Source organism: Orcinus orca, chromosome 11 (assembly GCF_937001465.1).
Source record: "Orcinus orca chromosome 11, mOrcOrc1.1, whole genome shotgun sequence".
NCBI lineage: Eukaryota > Metazoa > Chordata > Mammalia > Artiodactyla > Delphinidae > Orcinus > Orcinus orca.
Window position 1 is genome coordinate 95,178,275 of NC_064569.1, and position 21,698 is coordinate 95,199,972.

The 21,698-nt window shown below is 39.6% G+C and overlaps 1 protein-coding gene across 2 annotated transcripts in view; it reads left to right on the top strand.

Annotated features, from left to right (window-relative positions):
- XPNPEP3 (X-prolyl aminopeptidase 3) overlaps nucleotides 1-20,461 on the top strand; it is a 60,211-nt gene extending 39,750 nt beyond the window's left edge. For both annotated transcript variants that reach the window (XM_004279518.4, XM_033405112.2), the window contains 4 exons: nucleotides 7,059-7,144; nucleotides 13,505-13,685; nucleotides 14,766-14,886; nucleotides 16,578-20,461. In XM_004279518.4, the coding sequence (XP_004279566.1) occupies nucleotides 7,059-7,144; nucleotides 13,505-13,685; nucleotides 14,766-14,886; nucleotides 16,578-16,744 (555 nt within the window). In that variant the 3' untranslated portion in view covers nucleotides 16,745-20,461. The remainder of the gene's footprint in view (nucleotides 1-7,058; nucleotides 7,145-13,504; nucleotides 13,686-14,765; nucleotides 14,887-16,577) is intronic.
- The last annotated feature ends 1,237 nt before the right edge of the window (nucleotides 20,462-21,698 follow it).

A 21,698-nucleotide genomic window follows, 5' to 3' on the forward strand; every position in this document is an offset into this window, starting at 1 on the left:
CTGTGAGATAGGAACAATTATTAACATGCCTGTTTAATAGATGAGGAAAATAAACTAAAAAATTAGGTAACTCGTTAGTGCAGAGCCAACTATTCTAGTCTAAAGCCTCTGCTCATTTCACTTGATAAAGCTCCTTTGCTAAGGACTTGTGGCAACAGTGGGCCAAGCATATTTTGGGAGCAGACAGGTTTTACGACTATCTTGTTAGCTGTGAGGGAACTTATATTTATGGTTTTCTCCCCAAGTGACTATACAAGTAAAGAATTGTGTATTCCTTTATTAAGTCTATTTTTAATTATCTACTTTAATTTACAGTAAATTCAAAAAATAAATATAGCAAACATAAATTATACAATATAATTTTTTTTAATGAATACCCATGAACCAACGAGTCAACTCAAGAGCCAGAACATTACCATTATGTTACATCTGCGTGCGTACCCTTATGCTCTGGCACCCTACTGCCTCCCTCCCAAAGGTCACTAACCAGTATCCTAAATTTTGTTTGTCATTCTCTTGATTTTTTCAATAGTTTTATCACATAGACATGATTCCCCAAACAATATTAATTAGTTCTGCTTGTTTATGAAATATATAAAAATCATATATTGCTATATGTAGTTTTGGGGACTCAAACTTTTCTTTTAACCTCAAGTATGACAAGATAATACAAATTTTTTCTCAGGTATTTGTATCTGTTTACACTCCTACCAGCAGTGTATAATTCTGTTGACCACATCCTTTCCATCCCCTGATATTATCAGACTTCTTAATTTTTGCTATTTTAGTTGGAATAAAACAGTATCTCATTGTGGTCTTCATTTCCATTACCTCAGTTACCAGTGAAGTTAAGCATCTTTTCTTATCTTTGGCATTACTGCTTTCAACTTGCTAATGTGTTGTTTAGGATATTCTGATTTGTGTACATGAATGAGATTGTCTTATAATTTTTCTCATACTGACTTTATGGTTTTCATTTCAAAGTCAAACTAAACTCATAAAATGAATAGTTTATTTTTTAATATTGTAAAATGGTTTGAATTAATGTTTCTTGAAAATTGGGTAGGACTCTCCTGTGGAATTATTTGGGCCAGATATCTTTTGTGGGATTTTTAACTATGATTCAATTTCTTTAATATACTGAGGCTTTCTATTTTTATTTTTATTTATTTATTTATTTTACATTTCTTATTGTGAAATGTAACTACTGGAAAAGTACTTAAACCATAAAAGAATAGTTTAATGGGTAATTATAAAGTTAACACCCATGTGACCGTTACCCAGGTCAAGAAATAAAACATGTAGGCAAGCTACAGCCCTCTGGGCGAAATCCAGCCTGCCACTTTGTTTTTTAAATAAAGCTTTATTGGAACACAGTGGTTTCCACTCCCCCACCCCCCACCCCATGGCAGAGTTGAGTAGTTGCACCAGAGGCAGTACGGTCCACAAAATAAATATTGTCTAGCCCTTTACAGGAAACACTTAACCCCTGAAATAGGACATTACTGTGACCCCCCCCACCCCCAAGAAGCTTTTCCACCATGTGGTCCTTCCCTCCCTGTGATAACTCCCTCTCTCCCTGATAGGGTAACACTCTCCCAATTTTGATGGTGATCATGTCTTTGCTTTTCTTTTTATTTTACAATTAATAAAGTAGTTTATATAATTTGGTTTTGGTCATGTTTGAACTTTATGTATTTGAAATATTATGTCTGTGTCTTCTTTTGTACAGCAGTATATTGTTGTATGCCACTGTAGTTTGTTCATTGTAATTGCTAGAGTGTAGAATAGCAGGTAGAGTATGGTCTGTGAAGTTAAATATATTTTCATAAGAATGCTAAGACATTATATTATGTGCTCTTTTTCACTCTTATTTTCTCTCAACTGTACGTATCCCAGAGGCCTTATGACATGCAATATCACACCAACTTGAATGCAGAAGCAAATATGAGACTCCAGCTGTCTTCTCTTTGTCTGTGCTAGACAGAGATTTGCAAAAATGTAAAACAATGCCACTTTTCTAACTAAATATTTTTATTTAGAAAAATAGTTATTTTCATTAAATATGTTATTTTAGCATGTAATTAGTGGGTTTATTGTTATTTTTAAATGAATAAATATTATAAAATTTTCTCAGTTTGAATTTCTTAATGTGATAAATATCCATAGATGGATATTTATATATTCTCCAGGTTTTTACCATTATGAACAATGTCTGTGAACATTCTTGTACATTATTCATGGTATGTAAGTTATCAAGGTTGCCTAAGAGACACCTAATAATGGAATTGCTGGGTCATAGGATATGCACATTTGCAACTTTCATAGAAAATGCCAGACATTTCCGAAGTGTTTTTATCAGTTTATATTTCCATTCTTCCGGAGACAGTTTGGTAGATTATATTTTTGTACCATTTTGTCTAAGTTTTTTAAAATTGTAGTATTATCTTACATTTTAATCTTTTGTGTTTGTAGTAATGTACCCTTTTACATTCTTTTTTTTCTTTTGTTTTGTTTTCCCTTTATGTACCTTTTTACATTCTTGATATCTTTATTTGTTTGTTTGTTTATTTATTTATTTTTGGCTGCATTGGGTCCTTGCTGCTGTGTGTGGGCTTTCTCTAGTTGTGGCGAGCAGGGGTTACTCTTCGTTGTGATACACATGCTTCTCATTGCGGTGGCTTCTCTTGTGGAGCACAGGCTCTAGGCATGCAGGCTTCAGTAGTTGTGGCACAAGGGCTCAGTAGTTGTGACTTGTGGGCTCTAGAGCACAGGCTCAGTAGTTGTGGCTTGCAGGCTTAGTTGTACCACAGCCTGTGGGATCTTCCCGGACCAGGGCTCGAACCTGTGTCCCCTGCATTGGCAGGCAGATTCTTAACCACTGCACCACCAGGAAAGTCCCTTTTCTAATAAATCTTAATAGACAGTTTCTTTAAAAGTAAACATACATATTCTCTATGAACCAGCAGTTTCTTTTTAGGTATTTTTCCAAGAAAAATGAAAACATATGTCCAAAAAATGCCTTGTACAAGAATGTTGATAGCAAGTGTACTCATAATAGTCCAGGGGTCCATAACCAGGATATTAGATATGGAAATTACCATGTGATATATCCTTGAGATAAAAAGGAGCAAACTACAGCACTGCCAACAGCATGAATGATCCCAAAAGCATTACACTGAATAAATAAGCCAGACACAAGAAAATTGCGAACTATATGATTCTATTTATATGAAGTTCTGAAATAAGCAAAACTAATCTATGGTGATAGAAATCATATCAGTGGTTGCTTCTGATGGGGTGTTGACTGGGTAAGGCCATGAGGGTGTGGTTACATGGGTGTATACATTTGACAAAACAGACTTAATTCTGTATACTTAAGATCTGTGCAAAGAAATCTCAGCAGAGGTTTGTGGGTTTTTATTAGTTTTTTAAAACCATCTTCTCTCCTGCATGCCTCAGTGAAGATCCTGCATACCGCAACTAAGACCCAACACAGCCAAAACTTAAATAAATAATAACTTTTAAAATAAATAAATAAAAATACTAAAAAAAACTTTGCACATCATTAATGCTATTTTGTCTTTGTTTATTATCTCATCACACTGTGCCCTGGCCTTTGTTAATTTCACTCTTCTACTCTTTGTGTTTATTCTCTTGTTCTTCTTTTAAGCTTTTTTTTTTTTTTTTTTTTTTTTGTGGTACATGGGCCTCTCACTGTTGTGGCCTCTCCCGTTGTGGAGCACAGGCTCCAGACGCGCAGGCTCAGCAGCCATGGCCCACGGGCCCAGCCGCTCCGCGGCATGTGGGATCTTCCCGGACGGGGGCACGAACCCGTGTCCCCTGCATCCGCAGGTGGACTCTCAACCACTGCACCACCAGGGAAGCCCTAAACTTCTTAAATTAGATGCTAAACTCTTTTTTTCTGGCCATGCCACATGGCTTACAGGATCTTAGTTCCTGGACCAGGGATCAAACCCGGGCCCCCTGCAGTGAAAGCACCGGATCCTAACCACTGGACCACCAGCGAATTCCCTAAACTCATTAATATTCATCCTTTCTTCTGTTCTAATTATAATTATTTAAGGATTAATATTTTACTTTCATTATATTCCATGTGTTTTTTCCATTATATTCCACTGTTTCTTTTTGCTTTTGCTGCATTAAGATTTCTATTTCTTTGGTATTTCTCAGTTTTATTATATTTCTAAATACAAATTTATCATATATTATAAACAATAAATATAATATACTGTTTAAAATAATAATGATAAAATGAGCAGCCATGTATTCACCATCAAGGGTAAGAAGATCATTGCTTATACCTTAGTAGTCCCTTGGGCGATCTCAAGCACATCTCCCTTTCTGTCTCCTACCATCTTGACTTTTGTTTTAACCATTTTTTTTTGTTTTTCTTCATAGTTTTACCACCAGTGTACCTATTCCTAAATATAGTATTCATCCTTGAAAAACTAGAGAATAAGCACAAATCTAGCTTTACAGGGAGAGAGACATATTGCCATTTTTGGATAAAGTGACCTAAATAAGAAATAAGAGAAAATAGTCAAAAACTTCTAGGTCATAGTCTGGCTTCAGTTATCTGAAACTTTTCAACTTAGCGGGCAGGGTCATCAAGAAGCCGTGAGAAATGCAGAGGTCTGCTGGGGCATCTGGAAGGACTCTGTCATGGACCGGCTGGTAGGCATCTGGCAGAGATCTAGTCAGAGACAGCAGGCTGCCCTGTGGTTCTGCCTCTGAGCTCATCACGGCTACATCTAGCTGTCAGGAATAGGTCAAAGCAGAGCCCTCTTCTAACAGAGTTTGTTTAGATTTACCTGCATGTTGATCTTTCCTTCTTGCATCTTAGATGGCCTTTCTGGGATCACCTTCCTTCTACCTGAAGAACATCCTTTAGATGAAGGTGTGTAGCTGATAAACTTTTTCTACTTTTGTTTAGCCAAAACATCTTTATTTCATTCTCATTCTTGAAAGATGGCTGTGCTGAGGAAAACCATCCTAGATTGACAGTTATTTTCAGTCATCAATTTTAATAGATTATACTCCTTTCTTCTGACTTTCAGTGTTGCTGATTTTAAAGTATAATAATTATCATTCCTTTATGAGATTTCTTTTTGCTTTTGCTGCATTAAGATATCTTTTTCTTTGGTATTTCTCAGTTTTATTATATATCTAAATACAAATTTATTTTTACATGTCCTCATTATGATACCTCTGCTTCCTGAATCTGTAGATTCATGTCTTCATCAGTTCTAGGAAATTCTCAGACATTATTTCTCCAGATATCATCTCTCCTACATTCTCTCTGTTCACTCCTTCAAGGTCTTCAATTAGATGTATGTTAAACCTCTTTTCTGTTTTCAATAGCTAATGTTTCTTTCATGTTTACATTTGCCTTGTCTGTCTGTGTCATACTCTAGGGGATTTTTGTAGGTCTGTCTTCCAGGAAACTAAATTTTCTCTTCATTTGTCTAACCTACTACTTCAGCCATACACTGAGTATTTTATTTCAGCAGTTGTTTTTATTTCCATTTGGTTCCCTTCAAATCCACAGTTATTCTCAGTTGTCTCTTGTTGCTTGTTATCCTTTGTGATTCCATTTTTTATCCCTTTAAACATTTCATAATAGCAATTCTGTATCTCATAACTCCATTGTGTGGAATTCTGGAAGATCTAAATTTGGTATTTGTTGTTCCTGCTGACTCTCACTCACAGTGACCTACTGCCTTGTGTGCTTGACAGCCTTTGGTTGTGAGCTCATATTTGCTTGTTATTTTGGGGAAATTATGCAATCCCAAATTTGGGCGCTATTTCCTCTAAATGTTATTTGCATATGCTTTTGCCAGAGTGAAGTGGGTCCTAATGACCTGGGGCCCTATTATCCCCTGTGAGTGTCCTGGGTTAATGCAGGAATCTCCACTTCATCTTCCCCACTTTGCAACTCCTTCTTTCCTATATACTGTAACACTTACCTTATCACTACTCAGCTCTAGTTTCAGTTCTGGGTTGATTTTTTTTTTTTTTTTTGCGTTATGCGGGCCTCTCACTGTTGTGGCCTCTCCCATTGCGGAGCACAGGCTCTGGACGCGCAGGCTCAGCGGCCATGGCTCACGGGCCCAGCCGCTCCATGGCATGTGGGATCTTCCCAGACCGGGGCACGAACCGTGTCGTCCCCGGCATCGGCAGGCGGACTCTCAACCACCGCACCACCAGGGAAGCCCCTCTGGGTTGTTTTTATTCAAGAAAAAAAGTCTTTAAGATGTCTCTTATATGATGTAATGTCAACATTTCATAAAATATATTTTTGTCCAGGATCTAGTTGTTACCTAAAATTTATTCTGTCATGTTTCCAGAAACAAAAACCACATTCATTCTTCTTGCCATTATTATATATGTAATTATTTGACCATTATTCTACCATGTGCCAAGTTCTGTGCTTATTTAGATATGAATAAGATATGGCCTGTCTTCAAGGGCATAAATAGAAAATGTCAGTATAACATGACAAGTAGTAGAAGGGAGATGTACCCAAAGTTTTTTGGTTTTTTTGGTTTGGTTTTTGTTTGGGGTTGGTTGGTTTGTTTGTTTTCCCCCCACATGTATTTTGATGGAGAGCAGAAGGGAAAGTGATATTCTAAAGTTAAATGGTTACGGGTAATTATATTTGAATAAAGGCCCTGGATAACAACCTATATAGGATTTTTTTAATTAATAGTGATAATGGTAATATTTATGATGTTAATAAATCATAAATGCTAATGCTTACACCTAGTAATTCAAACTCCAGCACTCTGGTTCCAGAGCCAATGCACTTAACCACTCTACAGTGCCATCTTTCTTGAGCCAGTGTGAATTCATATGAAAAACTTAGACACTATTTCTTGTGAGAAGGAACTAGAGATGATTAGTCTCCTTTAAAGTAGAGTTTTTGTTTTGTTTTGTTTTTTATAAAATGAAAGGCATGAAGAGTTTAAATTAGAAGAAGAAAGAACTGACAGTCATTAAGTCACCTACTTTTACCTGTCTTACTTTTGTTCCAGGATGGGGAAATGGTGCTTCTGGATGGAGGTTGTGAGTCTTCTTGCTATGTGAGTGACATCACTCGTACCTGGCCTGTCAATGGCAGGTAGGGCTTCCAAAGATCCCTCTGCTTCTTAGGAGTATGAGTTAGAATATGGGTATATTTGGAATAAAGAACTAAAGAAATATACAGGTTCCCTCTAGCACACATTAACTGCTGTTACAAAGCTCCTGATTATTTTCTAAGACTGTTTTTTATTCATCATATCAAGGATCAGGCACCTAAAAACACCTAGTTAACATGTGCGCACACACATTTTTTGAAAACAAATTTAAGTTTTTATTTTCTGAGTACAAAGATAATATTTAGGTTATGGTAGAATAGTTTGGCCAGATTAACCCTCCGATAACAATTATAGAATCTGGACAAAATATTAAAAACAAGTATTTAAAGGCACTAGAAAGCTTCCTAAAAGCCTGTAGAAATAGCAGCATAAGTCTGTCCTTGAAAGAAGAGCTATAATGGGTTAGATCTAAGTGGTTAGAGTATTTTGCTTGAGGGAACTCCCCAATTCACACAGCTTGGGCAGCAAGAAGCCACAGCCTAGTTGGCCTGAGGTGTCAAAGGACAGAATTAGATACTAGCAAGGAACCAGAAAGATGGGAAATCCTGAAAGAGAGGGTACTGCAAAAAAGGGTGAGGTCCAAAATTTGCATATAAAATATTCCAAAATCCTTGGCTGATCACTACATTATATTCTAGGGTGAGATCCCAGGAGGCTCAGCAAAATACTGGCAGCCAGAATTTGAATGGACTGAGCAGAGACTTTAGTTACTTCCCACTAAGAGCAGAGCTTGCAGTTTGAATCCAGCCAAGTTAACAAAATCACTCTTCAGAAGAACATAACAGAATTTTAGAATCTCTACATTGTATCATTCATAACTTCTACTGTTCATTTTAAAAAATCATTAGACATAAGAATCAGGAAAATGTGACCCATAATCAATAAAATTATAGTCAATAAAAGCAGATCCTAAATAACCCTTATGTTACAATTAGCAGATGAGGACTTTAAGGCAGCTAACAATAGCTGTGCTCAAGGAGTTAAATGAAGATATAAGTGTAATGTGTGAACAGATAGAGAGTCTCAGTAAGAAACCAAAAACTATAAAAAAAATCAGGGATTCTGGAGAGATGGCAGCAAATAATAGTTTTTCAGTCTTTCCAAATTTTCAAATAAGAATAGAACAACTAGGTAGTGACTGGTATCCCAAACACCAGGTAATGGGGTATCCTTAAAATCTCAAAATACGAACAGTTATTAACATACTATGTACAACCAGAAGACCTGGGTGGTATCAGTATCTGTGTGGAAGGAGAAGGAAGCAGCAATGGTGGGGGAGGCTAACTGACAGACCTGAAAACAGGAGAACCCCAAAATAACCAACAGCTATTCACAGTCAGGATAATGAGCCAATTTCAGAACAGAAGCTGAAAACGGGAAGGATTTGCCAATCCAGTGGCCCAAGAAAGTCTGAAGGTGCTGGGCTCCCTTCTAAGACAGGGGCTCACACTTAAGGTAAACTGCTAGAAGTAGAACAGAAATTGAGCAGGTTAGGAACTAAAGAGAGGAAAGAATGAGATGATCCAAATCAAAGAGGGGGGAAAGGGAGTCCCTTGGCAGTCCAGTAGTTAGGATTTGGCACTTTCACTGCCTTGGCCCGGGTTCAATCCCTGGTCGGGGGGAAAAGATCCCAAGGGCCATGCAGTGCAGCAAATAAATAAATAAAACCAAAGTGAGGGAGAACTAAGGAAAGATCTGAAACAAGCTGCCTTGTTTTTTACCACTACACCAAAACAACAGAAGATTACACTCTGAAGTTAAATCTTTTATAAATCCTGCCTTATTCTAAAAGTACAGGAAATTAATTTCATATAAAATAAGCAATTAAAAAAGCATCTAGGGGACTTCCCTGGAGGTCCAGTGGTTAAGACTCCATGCTTCCACTGTAGGGGGCTCAGGTTTGATCCCTTGTCAGGGAACTAAGACCCTGCATGCTGCCCAACACGGCCAAAAAAAAAAAAAGCTTCTAGGTTAAATCTCATAAAAAGTTATTAAAAGCAAAAGGAGAATAAGGAGCAGAATAACATCCCTACAGAAATGAAAGCATGCCAGAAAGACATGACTACAAAATAGATCAAAACAATGCCCTTTTGTTTTAAAACAAGCTAAAAATTTTTAAAGCAAATCATTCAAAACATGAAAAAACAACATATATCAGAATTAGAAAATCTTGGTAATGGAGTGACAAACTCAGAAAAGAATTAGAAATAAATTTAAAATCATTTCAGGGGCTTCCCTGGTGGCACAGTGGTTAAGAATCTGCCTGCTGGGCTTCCCTGGTGGCACACTGGTTAAAAATCCACCTGCCAATGCAGGGGACATGGGTTTGAGCCCTGGTCCGGGAAGATCCCACATGCCACGGAGCAACGAAGCCCGTGTGCCACAACTACCGAGCCTGCGCTCTAGGGCCCGTGCTCTGCAACAAGAGGAGCCACCACAATGAGAAGCCCGTGCACCGCAAAGAAGAGTAGCCCCTGCTCCCCGCAACTAGAGAAAGCCCATGTGCAGCAACGAAGACCCAACACAGCCAAAAATAAATAAATAAATTTATTTTTAAAAAAAGAAATCAAACCAATTAAAAAAAAAAAATCTGCCTGCCAATGCAGGGGACACGGGTTCGAGCCCTGGTCCGGGAAGATCCCACATGCCGCAGAGCAACCAAGCCCATGCACCACAGCTACTGAGCCTGTTCTCTAAAGCCCACGAGCCACACTACTGAGCCTGAGCGCCACAACTACTGCAGCCCACACACCTAGAGACCGTGCTCTGCAACAAGAGAAGCCACCACAAATGAGAAGCCCACGCACCGCAACGAAGAGTAGCCCCCGCTTGTTGCAACTAGAGAAAGCCCGTGTGCAGCAACAAAGACCCAACACAGCCAAAAATTTTTTAAAAATTTTAAAAATAGGCAAAGAGTTAGAACATACACATGAAGGAAGCCCTGAAGAAGAAAACCAAAGCAAGGGAACAGAACAAATACTAAAAACTATAATTTAAAATTTTCCTGAAAAAAAAATATTGAAACTACCTTAGAAAGAGCACACTGCGTACCTGAGAATATCAGCCCAGGAAAAAACAACACCAAGACATAGTCTAGTAAAATTCTGAACCTGCAAGGAAAAGAAAAATTCTTTTGGGGACTTAGAAAAAAAGAGGAAAGGAAGGAAAGGAAACTAGACTGTTATCAGACTTTTCAAAAGCCAAGCTTTATGAAAGAAGAAAATAACGTAACGTATTGAAGATGCTCAGAGAACAAAAGTGTGAGCCAAAGATTTTATCTGCAGCAAAAGAAACTTTCAGCTATAAAGGGTACAGATCGTTAGGTGGGAACTTAAAGAACATTACTCCCATGAATCTGCTGGAGCTGTGTGATCAGGAAAGAGGATATCACAATAAGTCCTACAGATATCAAAAGGATAATGAGATAATATGTGAACAAATATGTGTATTCATCGTTGTTAGTCATTGAGGAAAATGCATGTTAAACCTCTACACATCCACTAGAATGGTTGAAATTAAAGAGACCAACCATACCAAGTGTTGGCAGTGGTGCAGTGCAACAGGAACAAAAAGACTTGTACAATAATATTCATAACAGTTTTATTCACAGTAGCCAAAAACTGGAAATGACCTAAATGTCCATCAGCAAGAGAATGAATACACAAATTGTGGACTATTCATACAATGGAATACCACTCAGCAATAAACAGGGAACAAACTACTGATCAAAATAACACCATGGACATTATTCTTAATGAAGGAAGTTCAACACAAAAGAGTACATATTGTCTGATTCCATTTATATGACATGCTAGAATAGGCAAAACTAAGGTGAAAATAATCAGAACAGTGTTTCCCTCTCGAGGTAGGGGTGTTGATTAGAAATAGACAGGAACTTCCACGAGGGGGATGGCAATGTTCTGTGTCATAGGGATATGGATCTGAATCTCAGTTCTCCAGAGAAACAGCCAGTGGGATATATTATGTATGTATGCATATGTAGGTAGGTAGGTTGGTTGATGATCGATTGATTTTAAAGAACTGGCTCATGTGATCATGGGGATTAGCATTTCTGAATTTCAGAGGGCAGAACTGCAGGCTGGAAACTCAAGCAAAAGCTGATGTTGCAGTCTTGAGGCAGAATTCTTTCTCCAACATAGCAAAGTAGTTCTGGTATTTGAATTCATTTAGTGCAGGCTACCTTTTGATCCATGTTTCAGCCAACCAACCAAATAAACCGTTAGAGCCTTTCTGAGCCCTCAAGCTTCAGCATTGAATCCAGAATCTCTCCTTAGTGGACCCCTATCAATAAATTCAGCCTGATCCAACTTTATGTTCCTTCCACCATTAGCCCACACATGAACATCCATTTCTATACATATTCCCAGATTTTTGTCTATATAAATAGGAAAAATCGTGCAGTTCTTTTTGGATTATAGTGCATCTCATCATGGGTCACACTTTGTACCTAACTTTTTGGGACCTGCTGGGAGTAACGTCTAGTTGTGGGTCTAGAAGCAACTACCAAGGCAGCTGCCTCTGGGGAGATACCTGTAGGTTCTCAGTCAAAACAGGGTTGGCCTCCTCAGACTGGGGTAGAAGAGCTGCTTCTCCTAGCAAAGATGACTCAGCAGAATTTAGGGGTTCAGTGTCCCCAGCTTCATCACCACCAGCACATCCATTTGTCAGAATTGTAGAGCTCATATTTGTACATTTCAGTGTATATAAAATTTACATTAGAAAAAGAATTGTTAAAAAATGTTTAGTAATACTGAGATGGGGTGGAGCATGTTTATACTCATCAATGACAAACATAACAGTGTTAATAATGGCTGAACCTGGGAGATGGGTGTGTAGGTTTTCATTATAGCATTACCTTGCTGACTTTAACCATTCTTATTAGGGGACATTTATAATTATAATTATTTTTAAAATCACAGTGAACATTTTTGTATATTCAGCTTTTTTTGAATTTCAAATATTTTGTCAGGATGGCTTCTTAGAGCAGAATTACAAACTTAAATTTTATGAGCACCTCTAAGGCCTTTGATTTAACTGGCTGTACTAATTTACAATTCCATCAACAATGTATAGGGACTTCCCTGGTAGCACAGTGGTTAAGAATCTGCCTGCCAATGCAGAGGACATGGGTTCGAGCCCTGGTCTGGGAAGATCCCACATGCCGCAGAGCAACTAAGCCCGTGCGCCACGACTACTGAGCCCAAGCACCTAGATCCCGTGCTCAGCAGTAAGAGAAGCCACCGCAGTGAGAAGCCCACACACCACAGAGAAGAGTAGCCCCCATTTGCCACAACTCAGAGAAAGCCCGCATGCAGCAACGAAGACCCAACGCAGTCAAAAATAAGTTAATTTTTTAAAAAATGTGTTAAAAACACATATCATATACCACCCGAGCTTGGTATTTTTCCCTCATTTTTCCCCATTACTGACGAAGAAATTATTATACTAAGGACACCTGGAAACTACTAAGTTATTAGTAGCCAAAGTATTTTTTTTAAAACAAATACATTTTATTTACTTATTTTATAAATTATTTTACTTTATTTTTGGCTGCGTTGGGTCTTCAGGTTGCTGTGTGCGGGCTTTCTCTAGTTGCGGCAAGCGGGAGCTAGTTTTCGTTGCAGTGCTCGGGCTTCTCATTTGCGGTGGCTTCTCTTGTTGCAGAGCACGGGCTCAAGGTGCATGGGCTTCAGTAGCTGCGGCAGGCGGACTCAGTAGTTGTGGCTCGCGGGCTCTAGAGTGCAGGCTCAGTAGTTGTGGCATGTGGGTTTAATTGCTCCGCGGCATGTGGGGTCTTCGCAGACCAGGCTCAAACCCATGTCCCCTGCATTGGCATGCAGATTCTTAACCACTGCGCCACCAGGGAAGTCCCATAGCCAAAGTATTGATTAGTTTATCCCATGACATCTGCTTTGCCTATAAGTGGATCCTTAGGCTCTGTTTTTTTTTTGTTTGGTTGGTTTTTGTTTGTGTTTTTTTAATGGTAAAAAAAAAAAAATGGAGAGGATCAAGAGTAAGCCTGATCTGGCCCTCTGACTGCATTCATGGCTGGGTGCATCTTTTAACCTCACCCCGTGTCTGTCAGCTGACCGTTTGAAGGAAAGATTGTTGTTGCTGCCCCAGCTTTAAGGGTTATTGCTCTTCCTGTTGAGCATCTAGGCATGATTGAGGTCCTGTCATTAATGATATACTGGTACTGACTAAATATCAACAATGCCCCATCATCATTGCCTTGGAGTTTTTCTAATCAAACTTAGAAGCAAACTTCCTACAATATCAGAGAGTTCCAAATTCGAGTTCTTGGGTTTTCCTGTCCCCAGGTTCACGGCACCTCAGGCAGAACTCTATGAAGCTGTTCTAGAAGTCCAGAAAGATTGTCTGACCCTCTGCTCCCCTGGAACAAGCTTGGATAACATCTACAGCATGATGCTAACACTGATAGGACAGAAGCTTAAAGAGTTGGGGATCGTGAAGAACATTAAGGAAAATAATGCCTTCAAGGTACTTCACTTCCTTTGACCCGATTTCTTAAGAACACCTGACATGCTGCTTAGTTTTTATCCTACGTAAAACTAATTAGATTTAGAAATGGTGTTGGTGATTCTTCACCAGTAACAGGGACTTTTTTTGAACATGGATTAAAGCAAAAGGTGCAATACTTATTTCTACCAGAAGATGGCAGCACATCTGGTTCATTGCATACTGTGTAACTAGCTCAGAATTCAGAAAACAAAATGAAGTCTGGTACAGACAGGGTGGAAGAGGACATAAAACGGAGGAGAGGTTAACTCTTAATTCTTTTGTAGTGATTTTGAAAAGGTAGAGGTCGAAGGGGAGGGTGTTTCTTCCTTCAGTAACATTGTTGAGACTTTTAACAATATCCTCAGTTGCCATGTTTAGTGAATTTCATCTGCATCCAAAATGTGATGGTGTTCAGTAAAAATTTAAAGCCTCAGCTTTAAATTAAATGGTATGCGACCATGCCAGGTGGTCAAACGAAACAGACCAGTAAGGCATCTCCTAGCTCCAAGTTTAGGCTGCCAGGGTTTCTTTTATCAATAGGAAAAAAGCTATAAATTCCTCCTGTTCATGCCAACAAATCTTTAATCAACGGATAGAAATATCCAAGCTAGTAAATGCCTAATAATTACTGTGTTACATGGTGTTTCATACCTACTCCACAAGTTGCTGTGAGATACTTAGAGTCTCCAGAGTAGCCTTCCTAAGAGGGACATGCGAACATTGAAAAGAGAACTATTCTAACACAATTATCTTCCCTCCCCCAAGAAAAGAGATTTTCATTTGCCGTAGTCATTACTGGGCTTACCCCAGTTAGCATGTGTGTAGTATATTAAATTGTAAGCATAGAAATGTGGATTAGTTAGAATGCTGTTGGCAGAATTGCATACAAGAGGTGGCAGTTTTCAAGTCTCTTAAGCATTAGCCCGAGGATAGGTGAAACAAGTGGCAGAACTGGGGGCAGGGGGTCAGTGTTAACACATATCTCATGGCGTTATAGATGCCCAACTTTCCCCTTAAGGGGTCATTGCTCTAATAACACTGAGGTAATATCTTTTCCAGGCTGCTCGAAAATACTGCCCGCATCATGTTGGCCATTACCTGGGGATGGATGTCCACGACACTCCAGACATGCCCCGCTCCCTCCCTCTGCAGCCTGGCATGGTAATCACAGTGGAGCCAGGTAAGGGGAGGTGCTAGCAACCTCTGATCCCTTGGGACATGTAATTCTAGTGTTAGAACACTTTATTTTTACCTGAACGAATGTAATTAAATTAGAAGAGACAGGAAAATGAATCTCTCCAGTAGATTTTTTCTTGAGCTTTTTTATTTCACATCACACAATTTGTTTAATTTGACTTCTCCAATAAACAACAGATGGGGAATACTTTCGATCAGTAGATATTAAGAAAGAAATCTTTTTTTAACCCTGCCTTTGCCAGGGCCAGTTTGTACTAGTCCTTCCCATCATCTTGGTGGGCTGCTGACACTTGTGAAGCCCCTGGCACTTTTCTGCAGAGACATTCAGACTCCCCATGTTCTCAGTTGCAGCTCCTCTGCATTGAATTGCCTGCATTATTCCACTTTTTAGTATCCAGATCCTTTCTTCTAAGCTTCAGAGAGAGCTGGCAGTCTAATGGTTCTCCAGCTTGAATGATGCTGGATGTTGGGCAGGATTCAGTAGAAAAGTGCTGGCCACGGTGGAGTGTAAGATTGATGTTACCAGTCAGGTTTTTTTTTTCCTTTTTTTTTTTTTTTTTTTGCGGTACGCGGGCCTCTCACTGTTGTGGCCTCTCCCATTGCGGAGCACAGGCTCCGGCCGCGCAGGCTCAGCGGCCATGGCTCACGGGCCTAGCCGCTCCGTGGCATGTGGGATCTTCCCGGACCGGGGCACGAACCCGTGTTCCCTGCATCAGCAGGGGGACTCTCAACCACTGCGCCACCAGGGAAGCCCCACCAGTCAGTTTTAAACATCGATGCTGCTTCTGTCATGAAAGCAGATCTCAATCTTAGATTTCAAGCGTTTTCACCTCTAAATTATGTAAGTTATAGTTGGGACACATCTTTTATGCCACCCTTTAAGTCCGGGCATATGTTGCTGTCTGTGACCTTACGTACTGTTAAGTCCAATCTAGTTGATGCTTCCTTAGACTTCGACTACATTTTTCTTTGCTGGTCTTTTTATTCTTATCACAGAACAGCATCTGTGAGTACAGAGAAAGAAGTTTACAGTTTCTTTAATATGAAAAGACCTGGTGTCTGTCTGACTTCATGATTAGAAAGGGAACCTTGGTTTCTTAGAATTTTTTAAACGTTCATTAAGGTCTTCCTTTTTCCCTCTTTACATCATGTACACGTCAGTTACATTTATGACTTATTTGAGTATTTGTGCAGCTTCTGGTTGTTGAGGCTAATAATATCTAAGTAAGTGTTTTTTAAATACATTTTAAAATGCCTTAAGTCTTTATTTTAGCAAAGTGCCCTTTTTCCACGGAACTGTTAGGCAGAGAAAGAATGCATTTATATAATCTACTGGGTCCCAGCATATATTGACATACTCATAAATTAACTTTAGTGGCCCATTTGAGCCATTAGAACGTGACAGAATCATGATCAACATTATTGTAGTTGTATAGATCTTGTAGTCTACTATACAAAATAACTATAATAATAGTTCTAGTAATGATAGGCAACACTTACTGACCATTTATGTACCAGACATTTTTATATATATTATCTCATTTAATCTCCACATTTGTATTAGGTAGGTACTGTTAGGATCCCAACTTTATAGAGGTTAACTTACTTGCCCCAAATCATCCAGTTACTGCCATTTATGAATAGAATGTTCTGATTCTTTTTTCTACTTCTCAGGTATTTATATTCCGGAGGATGACAAAGACGCCCCTGAGAGGTTCCGTGGTCTTGGTGTACGAATTGAGGATGATGTAGTGGTAACAGAGGACTCACCTCTCATCCTTTCTGCAGATTGTCCCAAAGAGATGAATGACATCGAACAGATATGCAATAGGGCCTCTTGACCCTCAGTGTGGCCCACATGCATCTTAGGTTCAGAAGGGGTGGACGTTGGCCTCTGTGCACGTGTGCTTTCTGGGGGTCTCTGTGTGGACATTTATACACGTGTTCCACTGGGGAGTGCAGCAGCTATATGAGTGTATGTAGTTGTGTATGTGGTCTTTTCTTGTTTTATGTAGCTAGAAATCTGGGAAATTGAGTTTTGGGATTGTATGTTACTGCAACTTTAGTAACATTAATTCTGTAGAATTAATGACTCAGACAAGTTTAGTTTTCAGATGTAAAGAAAGATCTTGGTTACATATGTCCACGCATCCCAGTTAGCACATGGAGAAAATTCTCTGCTTCTCTCCAGGTCCTTCCCCTCTGCACTTTTCCTGAGATCTACCTAATATCATAAGATTTTTGTGTAATGCTTATATATTTTGAGCCAATCACCAAGGTCTTTCCCTACACTGAAAACCACCCATCAGTGATTGTGGGTGGCCAGTACATACCTTCCATAACACCTGCCTACCTATCCAGGAGCCCATGTATCTACCAGAGCCATGTGAGCCCTCAGGGCACTGGTGTCCTACAGTCACACCATTCAGCCACAGTCCAGATTCCAGCAACACTAGCTATCGAACAAAACATTTTTGAGCCTTTCTTGCTATTTGGTTACCTGGGACCTGGAAGGTGTTTAGATTCTTGATAAGGAAGGAAATGAAAGAGAAAGAAAAGTATGTGTGTCTGCTGTAGATCCAGACCGCCATCCGTCTGTTCTCAGTCTAAAGTTGATTCCTTTCCCAGACATCCATGCTTTCTTTATAGATTCTTAATGCATTGACCCTCAGCACACCCTTGAAGCTGCTTCCCTGGCCAAGGGCAGATCCTCTACTTACCCTATTAAAGTCAGAGGAATGGCACCCAGTATTCAGAGAGACACCGCAGTTATTATTCTGTGATTTCCTCTAGTGCCAATAAAAACAAAATACGCAACCCGCTCAGTACCTGTAAACACCCTGTGATCCTTTCCTTCCTTGGACGTTAGCACTGGAAGGACAATGGTAAAGACTCATGTTTTCCTCAACACAGTGTTGGATGCAATTATATAATACTCAGTTTGTGAAGTGAACAGGGCTAGACTGCTGCAGATAGGTTATTTGGGAGCTCCTATCATAGGGGAAAGCTTTAAGAACTAGTGTGTTCACCTCCTTTAAACCTGCATATGAGCTCAAGATGTATAAAACATGCTGATTATTAGAACATAAATTCGAAAAATTTTAAGAAAATATTTGCATTAGGGAAGAACAGGCTAGGAGATTAACACTCCTTGCAGTGCTAGAGGTTTGCCCATCTTGTCAGAAAAACCCAAGGTACAGAGCCCAGAGCAGACAGGCAGTGACTTCATCAGGAGACAAAGATAATGTTAGCGACCAAAGTGATACAAATTGTGTCCTGACAGTGCTCACCCGCAAATGCTTGGCTGTGCTCAGCAGCTGTGGGAATGGATGGCTGCACAGCTGGAGTCATCATCCCTGCACCTGCCTTCCTCACCCCTCTCCAACTTCTCAGTCCTGTGCTTGTTACTTTCTAAGAGGGGACTAAAAAGAAACCCACAACTCTGGCTTCTCACTCCCTTGGCCTGTATGGCCTCAACAACCTTTTTGTGGAATTGGGTTACCTTTGTTCACTTACAATCCTGGAATAAGGAATTTCCTTTTCTTCCTATAAATCATTTTCTGTAGTCTTCAACTTTCTAGCTAAAAGCTTAGGCGGATTTTATGAATAGCAGCCTACTTGGACATGAAACAGACTTCTTCCAGCTGGACTCCTGGCAAGTTCTACAGGTGTTGCAAGTCACACGTAGAACGGCCGTTGTGGAATTCTTCTGGTGATTTATAGTCCCTGACCCAGGCATATTGTCCTTTGAGTCCCCGATTAACCACAGCAGCTAACATTTGCATCAGACTATCAGAACCTTCAAGAAGTGACACAGTGTACATCTCAGAGCAGCGGTTTAGGGACTGTCTGATCTGTTCAGGATTGGTTGAGCAGATAATTGTGCACAGTGCCGGAATCTCATTAATTCTTAGCCTTACCACAGACATGCCCCACATTTCCCTCCTTGTTTCAGTATAATAAATACTTCATATATATACACACCAAGCTCTCCTAATGAAAACCTTAATTTTTAAAAAATGCTTCAAATGTCACACTGAAATTTTTCTCCCTGAATTGAAGAGATACAGCTAAAATATTAACAATAATCTAAAGGCAAGAAGTATATCTAGGGCTTCCCTGGTGGCGCAGTGGTTGAGAGTCCGCCTGCCGATGCAGGGGACACAGGTTCGTGTCCCGGTCTGGGAAGATCCCACATGCGGCAGAGCAGCTAGGCCCGTGAGCCATGGCTGCTGAGCCTGTGCATCCGGAGCCTGTGCTCCACAACGGCAGAGGCCACAACAGTGAGAGGCCTGCGTACTGCAAAAAAAAAAAAGTATATTTAGATGGCCTCTGCTGCATACTTTTATGGTTTTATTTCAGGAATTGTTATTTTTCTCTATAATTAAACTGGGACTGTGTTTTTTATTTGAAACACAGCAGTAGAAATAGAATAACAACTCTCCTCTTCCCATAGTCATACCCAAGTTAGGAAGGTACTTCTTATGGTGACTTAAAGTTCTCTTTGTGTGTCTTCTTTCAAAATATTGTTATCTTTTTTATTAATTTTTGTAAGGTCAGAAAAGGAAAACTCCTACTATAGACATTATATCTTAATTGGGTTTAAGATCCATAAAATAAGTTAAATCCCCGGATAAAGACATTTATCCCCGGATAAAGACATTAAAATCGAAAACTTGGGCTTTGTTGTTTTTCAAAACATACATAACCAGCATCCTCCTTAGCTTTCTTAATAATAGAAGGAATGCAAATATGATGCATGAGTGCTGCCTCTCCCTGTCCTGTGTCCATGTCACATCACATGTACAGCATAGTGGCTGTCCCACCAGTTCCACCTGTGACCCCAGAGTCCTTTGTAACACAGTGTTTCCAGTAACTGCTGTCAGTAAAACAAGAGTTGGGATTTGAGTGAGACTCTGTCTACCATCCCTCAACTGGCATATGATCAATAATAATGTAACTTATTTGTGTTTGTATGTTAGAAACTAAATGAGGGCCCAGGATGGTGGCAGCATAAGGGATCTTGCTTGGAAGAGGTTTTTACTGTGTGGTTTTTGTTTGTTTGTTTGTTTTTAATTTTAGTTTCCTGAAGTGGGATCTGTATCCCAAAACTTAAGCTGATAGGGTTAAGTTTTAAGCCTGGACAAATAAACTTCAAGCTGAAGTGTTTAATAATCCTAATATGAGAAGATGAATACATCATTAAACCCTAATTCTAGAGCAGAATTCCACTGTCACAAAGCACGTTTGTCTTCCTGGCTCCTTTCACCTCTGCCTATGTGTCACTGAGGAACTTGGGGTAAGCATCAGTATTATTCAGATCAGGGATCCCCACTGAAACCAGGGCCTCCTGGGGTGTGCTTCATTAGAAGCTGAGAGAACTGCAGTCTTTGTGAGCATTTCTTAATGCTTTGTATGACTTTTGTGCAATTATATAAGTTCAATTTGGACAAAATGCTGTTACTTTTTAAGGCCCTATTGACTGAAAGTAGATATGTCATTTCCCAACAAGGGAAGGCCATTTGTTACTGTCATTTTAAAAATAAACTATAAAACGATGTAAGAGTGTTTGGTTTGTGCATGTATGTGTGTGTTATTTTCAAATCTAGAGTTTATAGCTTTAAATGTGACAACAGTTTGTTTTACAAAGTATTTTATTTTACAGAGTATTCATTAACTACTGTCACAAAATCATGATAGCAAACGAGATAATCTTAGCAGTCATAGAAGGGGGAAAACCAATGGATTAGATTGACTCAAGGATCAAACGTATTAACATGGTGAATATACTTGATAACATTGTATTTTATAATTGAAATTTGCTAAGAGAATAGAACTTAAATGTTCTCACCAAAAAAAAAAAAGATAAATATATGAGTTGATAGATGTGTTAATTAACTAGATGAGGGACATCTTTTCACAATGTATACGTGTGTCAAATCATCACCGTGTACACTTTAAATATCTTACAGTTTTGTCAGTTACAGCTCAAGGAAGCTGGGGGAAAAAAGGCTGACTCTCCACAAAACTGACACACAGGTCTGCGGACAGCCCCTGTAGAACTCAAGACATTGCACTATAGCCATGAGCATTTTATGAAGGGCAAATTTTGCAAAATTTTAAATATGTAAACTTTCTCAGCAAGCCATATAAAGAATCCTAAGTGTAGGCATCTCTTTATTTATTTGTTTGTTTGTTTGGCTGTGTTGGGTCTTCATTGCTGCGCGCTGGCTTTCTCTAGTTGCGGCGAACGGGGGCGACTCTTTGTTGCGGTGTGCGGGCTTCTCACTGCGGTGGCTTCTCGTTGTGGAGCACGGGCTCTAGGCGCGTGGGCTTCAGTAGTTGCGGCTCACAGACTCAGTAGTTGTGGCTCACGGGCTCTAGAGCGCAGGCCAGTAGTTGTGGCGCAGGGGCTTAGTTGCTCCGTGGCACGTGAGATCTTCCCGGACCAGGGCTTGAACCCGTGTCCCCTGCATTGGCAGGCAGATTCTTAACCACTGCGCCAATGCGGAAGTCCCCAAGCATCTCTTACTATTAGGAATCCTCTTTAAAATCTGGGGCTCTCTAAGGTGTGCTCTCCAACATTTTTTTTTTTTTTTTAAACAGAGAACAGGAGTATTTATTTATTTATTTTTAAAATTTATTTATTTATTTATTTATTTATCTAGGGCTGTGTTGGGTCTTCGTTTCTGTGCGAGGGCTTTCTCTAGTTGTGGCAGGCGGGGGCCACTCCTCATTGTGGTGCACGGGCCTCTCATTATCACGGCCTCCTCTCTTGTTGCGGAGCACAGGCTC